Source organism: Vanessa tameamea, chromosome 19 (genome assembly GCF_037043105.1).
Source record: "Vanessa tameamea isolate UH-Manoa-2023 chromosome 19, ilVanTame1 primary haplotype, whole genome shotgun sequence".
In the NCBI taxonomy this organism is placed as follows: domain Eukaryota; kingdom Metazoa; phylum Arthropoda; class Insecta; order Lepidoptera; family Nymphalidae; genus Vanessa; species Vanessa tameamea.
The window spans coordinates 2,550,501-2,563,482 of NC_087327.1; the positions used below are offsets into that span (position 1 = coordinate 2,550,501).

The window sequence follows — 12,982 nt, forward strand, 5'->3', positions numbered from 1 at the left end:
TACGGATTCCATATTCAAAAGTAGTTTGGCAAGAATTTGTAAATTAATCTTTATTTAAGTTTTCAGTGTTATTTACTATCGCAGCAATTTTATTGGCGATTTCACCATTTTTTCTTGTTATTCATTAAATACAATGTTTGTTGTGTACTAAAACGAAATTGGGCTCGGTTGTTTGTTATTTTATTACGTGATTATTAGGCGAATATATGGTATTACCTTCATGATTTTCGAATATCTTAAGAATGTACTTAATAAAATTTTAAAATTACTGACCAATAACATACACATTTAAACCGCGCATCTAGCAAGGTGACATTTTGCCCAGGAATTCGTTATTTAACGTAGGTGAGCACTAAGAAAAGATTTTTAATTTGTATGGAAATTCTTTCCAATCTTTTTCCTTTCAGTATTTAACTTCTGTTAATTTGTTAAGGACAAAAGTTAAAGTGTTTTGTAAATTCATCACCTAAACGCATATCTCATCATACCATAAATATGGTAAGCGATGTCTAGGCAACTGTATATGAGATAAAGACAGTCGTTACAGCGATTTTAATATCCATCCCATGAGAGAGTACCTAAGATATTCGATGAAAGTTAGTATGAAAGTTGGAACCCGAACTAAATTGGGCGAGATAAAAGTTAAATGGGCAATTCAGGTTACCAAAAACTCTCATACTGGAGCAAAATCGGTCGGCTTTCCAATGAGATATCCCATCGGGCAGTGCGTTAATCATTTCTAATTTAATCATATAAGATGTTTCACTAATGTTTATGTTTATTACACGGTTTTTGCCGTTTCTGATATTTGTATCAATGTATTAATCAATTTAGAAAATCAAACATGAAATAAAACGACCAATTCTGTTCAGTTGATACAAATCGTAAATTAAAAATTCTGACCGCACGCACTCTAATTTGCCTTTTTTGATAGTTTCAATTATATTAAAACTTACATTAAAAGTCATCGGACTTATAACAGCTAAACACTAATAGTGGTTGTCATTTCAGATTGTGCACACTCCGAGTGACGAGGTTACGCGTATGTGGCGCGCTCGGCGAAGCAGGCGGCGGCGCTGCGGGCGGGGCCGGCGCCGGCGCGGTCACCCTCGCGGCACGTATGCACAGCAGCAAGCGCACGCTGCGGTCCAACGACATCACTGTGCCGCCTCTTGACGTGGAGCTGGACCTCTGCTTTTCGCTGCAGTATCCGCATTTTGTGAAACGAGATGGAAATAGGTACATATACACAACATAAAATTATTATATTCTAATATATATACACAAAATACCAGTGACTCATCAAGAGATCTTCGAAACTATAGATTCGATCCAGTTGAAATATAGCACAGCTACTCCTTTGGCGACGTAGACGCTCACTGAGAAATAATCTAAGGAAATTTCAACTTCAAGAGAGGGACATTGTGTAACTAACTTTGTATGACTTTTACCTGTACGAAGTCGGAACGGGTGGCTACAGTGTCGGCATTAGGGAGGAGCGCAATGGAGCGATGGCTCAGGGAGCCAAATTTGAGGGGGCGCCGAGATCTGGAGACTCCTGCATCCGTCTTACATACTCTAAATACCATACGCATATGGTTACAGTCGGTCTTCGATCATACTGCAATTACGCTCGCTACGTACGAAAAAAAGGGTGTTCCATGTTTTCTACGCACCGTCTTTGACCTTCTCAGTCCGACCCTGGTCATATAAAAGGGCACCGAATGCATATCCATCCCGGGGCGCCTAGGTGGTTAAGGCCGGCCCTGGGAGGCTATTACAAAATATAACTAAATCTCGACACTTTATTGTGTTAAATATTTTTTAATCAGATTGATGTACTTGGTTTTGCAGACTGGTAGTAGTCTTATTGACACTCTATCAAGTAACAGTCTATATATAAGTCTCTTTTTGGAGGGATGATTTGGAGCTTACTTCAACCATGTTGCGCCAATGTCTCTATTAGAATTACGCAAAAACTTCCTGTTCTAAGTTTAATCTTATTTGATAAGTCTTGCTTTTGTTTCCTTTGATCCTGTGATTTAAGAAGTATTTGAGTATTTGTGTGAATGTTCTTATATGATGAATCGACCTCATTTCTATATCTAGATTATTATTGTAATATACATATTCTTAAAATATGCGAGGAGACTTAAAAATAGGTGTAATATAATGAGTTACATCAATCGGAGACGAATTTTTATTTTATTTCTTTAATATTTATTTAAGTTTCTTGGCATCGTATTATCCACGAGGCATAAGATAACATAAAAACAAAGTCGTTCCTTACTCATTGCTACAATTTGCTCAGCTTTATGAGTAAACGTACTGCGTAATGGTGTGGTTCAAATGTTAACAGCGCAATGATATTTTAAGGTCGAGGTTAACACTAATGGGGTTTCCGCCAATAAAAGGTATGGACGAATCTAAAGTTCTATTTTATAGCCGTTCTCTGATAAATATGTTACGAATTTTTATTGATTTACGTCATAAGTCTTTCTATGATAAGGTTATGGTTGAACGATAAATTGTACGGGGAATAGACTAAAAGTAGCTAAAGTGCCTTCAGGTATTAAACTTGGTAAACTAAAAGGCTAGGCAGTAAAAACAACACATTATTATTCTTTCAAGTGATCGTTCCAAATTATTTTTTATTGCGATGTTTGTAATTTTCCTCCTTTCAGTTTCACTTATATTTAGTATTATTATAATGATTCGAAAAATCCAAATAATAGAATCAGACGTTTGACGCTAAGACTTAAAAAAATGATTTCGTCAAAGTAATAACATTTTCTCTTAATGGATTTCGAAACATGGACGTCATATTAAAATAATATTTGTTTATTATGACTCTGTCGGTATAGAAAAATATAAGAGCTCAAAATTTATATACATTTCTGTAACAAAAATGCTATCTAGAATCATAAAATAGCGGTATTTGGGACCCGTTCTGCCCTTTAAAACTGATACATTTCCATTTGAATGATAATTTATAAGATGTTCATATTCATCATAATTAAAAAAAAAAAAATCTGATATCAGACAGAGCAACTAGGTCGGATCACATCGCGGTCAAAATCCGAATATAATATACTAGGTGCTCGTCCCGACTTCGGGTAAAATTCCTACATAGTAAACCCTCCCACTTTTAAATTGAAATTTCATGAAATCTTTTTCTCTGGGAGACTATTTTATTAAGTAAACTTATATTTCAAATTGTAGCTTTCTAGGCTCAAATGCTTTGATAATCAGTCGGAACGAACGATATACCTAATAAGTATAGATCAAAATTTACATGTAACCTTTGTAGAGGTAGGATTTATGAGTGACGTTACTAAATAGCGCGTCACCACTTGGGATCTGCGACCCTGGCCGCCGCGCTAGTCGTCCAGGAGACAGCTCTGGCTATAGAGTAAAGAAATAATATTAAAATCAACGTCCTCAGTTTTATATTGGTCGTAATTACTAACTGGTAAAATTTATATCGTGCATAACACATGGCTTAAAATGTATGTTACAAATGAGGAATGGGACTGTTAAACCAAAATAATGTTTTATAGCGTTCGGTCATTCTGGCGTGTTAAGAATTTCCGACATATAATTCCAGTTACAAGTCCATTTTATGGTTGTTTTATTGCAAGGTATGCGTGTTCGTTTCAAATTGGCTCGCTATCTGTGATCTATGGAATCTCACCATGGCGGAGATCGTTCGTGATCCTGAAGCATTGTCTTGATGGATTCCAGTCCACATTGAACTTTACGACACTAAGAAAAAAATAAGAAGGATTGGTCTCAGGGGCATAACGCTTTTTCCTTGCGTGACGTTTGCTGCCAGTTTACTCTACCGTGAGCCGCGTAAAGGATCTTCGTTCCAAAGAAGTTTCCTGGTATTTCTTGAAATGATTTAAAGATTATTTTGTTGCAGGTTACAGATAATGTTGCAGAGACGCAAGAAATACAAGAATCGCACCATACTCGGGTATAAGACCCTGGCGGAGGGAGTCATACGAATGGACCAGGTATATTTACATTACGCGTTTAAATTCAACTTTTGAATATTCTTAAAATGTCTCATAATTCGTTTCTTCTTTTTATCAATCTAATGGAATAGATAAGTAAATGATAATTTGTCTCCATAATTGGCATAATTTCATTTTTAAATCATACTTATACGAGCAGTTCTGGGCAAAGTAAAAAAAAAAAATATTTATGTGAGACTGTCTGGCGTTCAGGAATAGATGAATTAATAGACCTTCTAAATTTAAGGAAAAAGGTAATCGTGAATCGAAACGTCACATTTTTAAACAATATTTATAAAAACGATAAATTTCATATTCAATAATATAGTACAATGCACTCATTGACAAACTCATTGGACAGATCCAAATTCGACTTTAGTGCTTCCAACAATCTTAAAAAGCAATATTATTGTAACATAAACAGAAAAACGTACAATTTACATAAGAAAATATAAAAAAGTAAAGTAACCGCCTGCTAATGTATTGCTGGTCAAGGGCCTCCTATCCCTTTTGAGGAGAAGATTTTAAGCTTTCTCCACCACGCTGCTCCAATGCGGGTTGGTGGATACACGTGATATATTCCCATCTACCACATGGAAGTTTCCTTACGAAGGTTTCCTTCACCGCCGAGCTCGAGCTGAATTATAAACACAAATTTAGCACACGAATTCAGTTGTGTTAGATTAAGATCCACGTCATGTAACCGCTGGGCCCTCACGGCTCTTCAGAAGACATACTTATAACCCAATAATAAATACATATACATAACCGAAACCGAAGTATAAAAGCAAGTATTTTAGGACATCGTTTATCATTTAGCGACCTCGCTCCTGTACCAGCTGTTAGTGACGCGAAATTGGCCATTTACTCGCGAGACGTGTAGGTTGTAAAAGTATTTACTAGGCTCATTTTCCACTTGATCGTAATAAGATAGAATTTATATAACTTTGTCGAGTACTATAGATTCACTTCACAGTTAAGGTTCATATAGATTAAATATTAAATTATAAAATATAAATATCTATTAAAATTAAATAAAAATTTCTGCACTGTTTAAAAAAGAGCTAAGAAGTTATACATATCTAGTATCACTCGGAATGATGTAAGGATTCCAACGATGAGAAACATCCTAACCAGTTCGGACGTTTGAAAGTTATGTTGGTCAAACTCACATAAATAGAAATATGAACCCTGTGAACATACACTCCTTTTGCGCAGTCGTGTAGCTACATGGTATTTTTATTAATCACTGCAACGACTTATATATTTTATTCTTAGTCCAGCACTGTGATTCTGTAAGAATTCACTTCGTGTCTCACTGAAATGTTGACAAAAGACTTCCTAATATGCCATTTTGATACGCTTGATTATATATAAATGTTTTAAATATTAAAGTCAATGTCACATATAATATTCTGACATTTCACGCGCGTTTTCTCAGGTGAGATTTGAGTTTTTTGTTACAAAATAGCCCTACTGTTCAGTATACATGTTTAACGATAGTACGCTGTAGTGCGATTCCGTAAGAAATCACTTCGTATCTCACTCGTAAAATCTTGACAACCGACTTACAGTGACACGCCATTTTGATACGTGTATCCTATATTTTTTTGTAACAAAAGTCAAAGTCATATTACTTACTGACATTTCACACTCTTGTTCTGCGGTTAGTTTCGAGATTGTTCTTGCAATACCTCTACTGAATACGTACTGTGCTTAGAGTAATGAATCATGCAAATAAGGAACGCAATTATACGGTGAATTTATCATTAATTGGAGTGTCATTGTTAAATGTTATTTTCAAAGTAAGCTTCTTGTTTAGTTCGTTCGAATCAGGAAGGGAGAACCACCTAATTGTCAGCTGTCACCTCAACACATGTACATTTGTTGGCTATATACACTGTATATACATATATATACACATATAAACAATTATTTGGGCCCAACTTGATGTTGTCTTACTAATCCTTTAATATATCATCTGGTCGGTGCTATTTGATCTGTGCTATTTGATCTGTGCTATTTACTACCACGTACTAGACACTCTTACACAATACCTACCTTACAACCAGTAAATTCTTTAAAATGAGCACAAAAGTGAGGCGCTTTTGTTAGAAATATAAATCACCATTTAAAAGAGAAAAACACGACGCGGTGCTCTTAATAGGATTTATCTGAAATGTAACTTTGAAACAAGTTTTAATTAAATCAAAAGCTTCACGAGATAAAAACATTCTAGAAGTCTCAAAACATTTGAAACTTGGCCTCATGTTTTATTCGTTTTGTGTAAGTCAGTAAACGTGACTTCGTCTGTATTATTATTGTAAAAGTGAAATGGCGATTTTAATGTTATTATTAAAATAAATTCTGTTTCGGTTATTTTCTTAAAGTCTCTAAGAATAAACAAACATAGTTCTTCGTGTGTTTCCAATGTATTTTTTAATTGTAAAATCCCTTCCTTCCTAGTTATTTTTATAATCAAGTTAATTAAAATCGAATTTAATTTCAGTAAAATTTATATTTGAAACAGGTCGTACGTTCAAATGCTCTTGTAATATATTAATTAAAAATAAAAAAATAAAATATATATATATATCTGTGTTTTTTTTTTGCCAAGGTGCTTCAACGTTCCATGGACATGGAATTGGAGTTAACGAGTGTGGGTGGCAAGGTCGGCGCTGGTGCCGGCCAGCCGGTCGCCAGGCTCACCATCACGGGGTTAGCCTCGACCCCTGTCGACCATGACACGAAGAATAACAACACTCTGCTTATTACAGGTAAATTACACGTGGTTTTATTTAGAACAATAGTCGCATTTGTAGATAACAAAATGTTATTTTATGTGTAATGCTTATTTATTGAATGAAAGAGTTTCGAGTTTTGTGTATGCAAAAATCGTACTTTTGCAAAATTAAGTTTATAGTTATGTTAGTATATCTCATATCCAAAAGTATTATTTTTGCGTTTCTTGTTGTCCATTGATAAAATGTCCTCAACATTAATTGATTTCAAATGTCTAACTCCAGAGCGAGGGTACTCAGACGAAGAGGAAGAAGGGGAGTTCAGTTCTGTGGAGGAAGCTGACGATTTGACGTACGGCGCGGCGGCGAGGAGGCGAACGCATCGACAGCTGGCCTTCAACAAGGGAGACCTATCGTACACCAAGGTGAGGACAGCTTCGTATACCGTGCCAGTAGTATTCCCAAGTATGTTACGTGATTTTGCCAGGTTTGATATCATATAGATTAAAGATTTACTTATCGAAATATTTGAGTAACACTTACACTAGAATTTATTTATCATAGTAATACATAGTTTGTACTTAAATAATAAAAATAATTTTCCAGCTAAAATATATCTTTTCAATAAATAATTCTAAATTATTTAATAATTTTATTAATGCATGGTGTGAATTTTATTCAAGTGATAATGCTTTGCTTCGAACTAAATAAATTTAATAATAATTAATCCAACTTAGCTTAACTTTATTTAGAAGTCGCACTGCACGATGTTTTGATTAAAACGTAACAATATTATTATTATTAAAATGTATAATTCAACTGAAAAATAATTAATTAATGATGTTTTTTTAATACATATCTAAGATATAATCAAATATATTTTATTAATTCATTTATATTACTGTTAATTGTTATTTAATATATTGTAAGCTACTAAAATGCTAATTATTAAAAATTACTGAATTGCTTTTGATAGGGTAGCCACAGACTGTTATTGTTCTTTTTTATTATGTAATATATAAATTTGTATTTTTTATTAGATTAAAAAAATATCGTATTTATATTTTAGAGTACCTACTTAAATATATTTTTGTTTCAAACAATTATTAAAGGCGAGCTAGACGTTGTTTGTTAGTGTAATGTAGTGTTTAATGCTTCGTGTGTTCATTCAATCTCTCCTGAATTTCATAGACTTTTGTCCGTCATATATTTTCATTGGCATCATCATTTTTAAATATTTACCTGCTTCGATTAAATGAACATCGTCCACCAGTAGACGTAAGGTTAAGGAGCTTTGCCTAAACCGTTGCTTGCATACAGCTGTCACGCTCACGAGAGCTAAGCTTCATGGAACGAGAGAGAAAGATACAGAACTATATACGGTCCAAGGCGCACGACAGAGACAGCGATAGTGAGCTGGAGCACGCAGCAGCCAAGCGCAAGGGCAGCCGCGGAAAGCTGGCGGTGAGCCGGCACGCGATACCTTATACCAATAAGGATAGAGACGAAATTTGCATATCACTCGCCATGATAACTTTCTTATGACTCTTTTCACAGTTTCAAAAAGCACAGATAAACAATAAATATTATAAACATTGAGGTTTTTAATAGAATAAACTGATAAATTATTCTATTTCGAAGACTTAATTTACATCTCCTTCTGTTAAAAGGAACACGTGTAACGTTATTTTGTTTGGAAATAATAGAATGAATAATTTATTTGATACATCCGAATGAATGAACGATTGAATGTAAATTTTATAGATATTAAATTTCGTCTCTATCCTCATAGTTTGGTAGTTTTCCTTTCATTGTTTGCTTGTAGTTTGGTCTTCTAATATTTGTTTGGTTTTAGTGTTTGTATAGTTAGTTATTCAGTAGCAGTAGAACTATGTAAGTATGCAAATCTACGAGGGCGCTTCGGATAAATTGAATTCCAAGTACCGAATAATCCGTTAAGACATTTTCTGTTTTATAAATTGTATAATATTAATATGCTTGTTACTCTTTGCGTTTACACTTTTGTGAAATGTATTTAACCCGTATGAATTTTGAAACGTAAATGCTTACTACCATCTCTGGTCACGTCTTTAACGAGGGATCGAGGTATGATGATTGTATTTTCTCACCAGATATACGGTCTCGTGCAAGATTTTTTTAATTGGTCAGGTTCCCGTATAATCCGGTTAAGGACTGGGTAGGGGTCCGAAAGTTAAACCAGCGTGAACAAAGGGCTGCTTGCCTATCTTGGTATCGCGTATCTCTTGCTTCCTGTACACTACCAAAACTTTTAAATTCCAATGTTCAAGGAATGATTAATTTTCCCATTGTTCGATCCATTTACGCGTAAAGCTCATAAAAATGCCGACGACAGTACTCCAAGGGCCAAGATTGAACCTACAATGGTTCGATATTCATAGCAGTCACGTAAAGACTTGCTGAACAGCAATCAAAGTATTATTGATCAATAATTTGAAAGTTGTCAATTAAAACTCATACTCTGATTTACTCACACTCTTATGGTGTGGTTTGGTATTTGTGTGTATGTGGCGACCGCCTCGTTGGTCCAGTGGTTAGATTACGAGTAAACAGAACCCAAGGCTCTGGTGAAACATACATGGCCAATACGAATCATATAGATGTCTCAGGATGTTTTCGTTCAGTTTACGACCAAGATGAACTTCAATAAATTAACTGAACACGACTAAGTAATAAATTTGGTTGGAGAAAACTCAAGCATCCTTGCTTGTATGTAAATCGGTGATCGCGTTAACATCTACACGTTCCTCCCACTGAGCCCTCTTTGTGAAAATACATTTTCTAATCAAAAACTATATCATCACTAAATCTGACTGCTTTGTTTCTGAATGCACGAAGGCATGATCTTTCCTTTGAAAATATTCAATACGACGTATTCAATAATTTATTTTTGTATAACTTAATATGGTTCTTGAAATATTGTGCGTGTTCTGTAATAAGGTGTTGGTCTGTCTTATCATTTACTTGTATAATAATGTCATTTTGTTGGTTTGTAGAAATGGCCTTTTAGAATAATGTTATAAATCTTTCTTCGATCTTCGAAAACGTATTTTAAATGGCGCTTGGTACATTTAAAATACGTTCTGACTATGTATGCAGTTGATACGTGTATATATTCTCGTTAACGTGTTTACATACATCTAAAAATATGCATAATTTTGACAACGCAGTTTTCTCATCACGTTCAAGTGTTGTTCGAAATTAGACTTTATCTCATGTACATAAAGCACATTCATCAGAATATATAATTTGCTATTAATATGATATCGTGTGTTCTCACTTTTCGCGGTTAAGATTAGATTACCTTGTACGCGAAATATTACGTCAGTTGATTTTTACGAACGATGGAGGTAGTAAAGCATTTTAATTTTTTTTTTTTAATTTAACGATGTATTGAAATTTGTTTGTGATTTTTAATTGTCTGTGGTTATGTTCATGTGCGGTGTACTGAAGTATTTACATTTTTCTTCGAAAATTATTTTAAAAAAAGGAATCGTATAACCTTGTATGATGTGGTCTAGATTCATTCGAAGTTTTATTATTAAAATTTAGGTTATAAATAAACAAATATATTTCATATCGACATAGTATATGTATAAATAATTTGTCATTTGATAAAAGTTAATCCATTTGATAGATGGTGTTGAGATTGCGATCGTATCTTCTAAATGGCATATGATTTTTCCAAAATTGTTGTCATATGCAAAACAATATAATTACATGAATATATATTTTTATATATTTAAATTTTTATTGTTAAGTTTAATATGTAAATAATTGTTTCGTCTGTAGAAAGACAACTATAAAAATGAAATGCTACTTGCTGGATTGAAACGGAAGTCCACCGAGGGACTTCATACCAGTCCACCGGCTACAGAATCATCAGTGTAAATTTAAAATATATAAATGATTGTTTAAAATTTTCCACAGCAACGGAATTTGAAGCAAAAATTCGCTGCGCTGCTCCGGCGGTTTCGCGTGCCCGAGGAGTTGAGCGAACGAGGCGCGGCGAGAGACACGCATCACGCTCAGCGAGATATCGATGAACTGTTTCAGGTAAAACTATATACCTAGTACTCGAAGTTTAACTCGCGTAGGCTCATCGAATAGGAATGTATCTGATCAGTTCTAAATATATTTGATACTAGTTTTTGCTCGCGGCTTCGGTCGCGTGTTGGAGATTGGTCGTCAGGTCATTATAGTGGGCATAAAATATTAAAATGATTGCTTCATATAATATTTCATCAGATTCGTTTCAGTGGTTTCGCCATTAAAAGAGTAACAGATAGACAAACAGACAAGAGTTACTTGCGCGTTTATAATATTAGCACAGGTGATTTCGCTTCTCATGATATATTTTATGTGCTCGGGAAAATATTAACTTTGTGATGAAAGATACTCATAGCTTTAGTACAAGGAATAATATTATTACTCCTATTTCTCGGGTGCATAGAGTCGGTAACTTTTTCAAGGGGTTCAATTGCCGCCGTGACTAAATAAATAAAAACAATATTACATACTCAGCTTGGAACTGAACGCATTTTGTCTATTTTTTTATCGTATTGAAATTTGTAAACTGTTAAAAGTTTCGTTAGCCAGTTCTTCTCGGGTTTAGTATATATTATTTTCCGAACCCTTAGGTAGGTTCTTTAACTGTCAATAAGTGTAATGGTTCTATATCGAATGTAGGAATTTGAATTTTACGAATCTGTGGCTATGTTCATGCCAGGAGTTAGAGTCGCTATCCTGTGGCGAAGGAGAGGATTCCGGTCCGGATCAGATGGACACAATCAGCATCGGGTCGACGCCCAAACCCTCGCTTCGTCCGTTCTTCAGCAGCTCGCGCAGTCTTGCTAACCAGGAACATCATCGGCATTCCAATGGTATGTCAAATATTTTAACAATATTTGTAGTGTGATATATGTTTGTTTTTTTTTTATTGTAAACTGTTTTTATTTGGAATATTTTGTAAGGTATAGATACAGATAAAAAATATGATCTGTGTCTTTCATTCGTATTGAACGAAACAAAGCCTCACATAGAATAATTCACGGAATCCATTCATTATTTCACAAATTAACAAATAAATTGTCTAAATATATATAATAACATAAAAACAAATAATTTCGAGTTATGAATGAAATACAATTTAAAATATTTTTTACTGAAATAGGAATCTAACATAAGTGTATATTAAAATCGTCATGTCGATGCTCGAACGACAGTGCATTGTGTGACTTGCTTTGATTGCCTCCCAAGGTATCGCCGAGAGTTTATCGATCAACGTACAAGCTGTCGGATCAAAAAACGGAACGTGTCACAATTTCCTTCGTGTAAATTCGTCATTGCTTGACTTAAACATTACTCTATAGCGTTCATCTAATAAATAACGATGCATCTTGCTCTCGCATGTCATAACAATGATCGGTGTGAGTGAGACGACATAATGAGATAACTTGTACGTGATGATTTTGATCGATGAGAATTATACGTAAATGTTTGTGTTTTGTTTTGTAACGCTGTGTGCATAGTGTAGTGCATGTGTGGGGCAGGTGGAGAGTAGCGGAACGAATATCCTTTTACTTACGAAAATCTCGTTAGTTCAATTTTATTTACTGAAATTACATGAAATATTTATATCAAGTATCGTGTATCGTTATTGATATTTAATTTGTTTTTTAATGGCCTTTAATATTTTACACCAATGAGATGGCTATTGATTTGTAATAAACAAGTTTTTCAATTTTGTAAATGTAAAATATATCGGTTGGTTCAATACAATATATTCGTATTCGTGCCCCCTATCCGCTTGCCCCAATCGAGTAACACCCGCATGCGCAGTGACGCGGCACGCCAGCCTCGCGTCCGCGGCGGAGCTGCGCCCGCGCGACCGACACCCGTCCGTGCCTCTCACAGGTACACGCTGTATACGACTTTATGCAACAGTCACTAGTTTATAATCATTAACGGAATATAATTTGACGTATTGCAATTTTTCTAAAACTAACCGTCTGAAACACTGAGTAAAGTCGGATTGTGTAACTCTACTCTGAATGGCCATTGGCCGTCCGAAGTCGACGACGCAATATGCGACCAATGAGCGCTCAGTATTTTGTTAACTTAGTAAATCTGACTTCTCTTATAATTTCTTAAAGTGGTTTTTATTTTACAATGAAGATATTT

General features: G+C 34.6%; 1 protein-coding gene across 3 annotated transcripts in view; it reads left to right on the forward strand.

Annotated features, from left to right (window-relative positions):
• LOC113397073 (phosphofurin acidic cluster sorting protein 1) overlaps positions 1–12,982 on the forward strand; it is a 136,455-nt gene that overhangs the window by 116,221 nt on the left and 7,252 nt on the right. The window contains exons 2-9 of one of the 3 annotated variants that reach the window (XM_026635223.2): positions 1,012–1,239; positions 3,926–4,019; positions 6,637–6,796; positions 7,046–7,185; positions 8,081–8,224; positions 10,730–10,855; positions 11,529–11,682; positions 12,641–12,715. In XM_026635223.2, the coding sequence (XP_026491008.2) occupies positions 1,012–1,239; positions 3,926–4,019; positions 6,637–6,796; positions 7,046–7,185; positions 8,081–8,224; positions 10,730–10,855; positions 11,529–11,682; positions 12,641–12,715 (1,121 nt within the window). The remainder of the gene's footprint in view (positions 1–1,011; positions 1,240–3,925; positions 4,020–6,636; positions 6,797–7,045; positions 7,186–8,080; positions 8,225–10,729; positions 10,856–11,528; positions 11,683–12,640; positions 12,716–12,982) is intronic. The other 2 variants (XM_026635224.2, XM_026635225.2) reach the window with 2 other exon arrangements.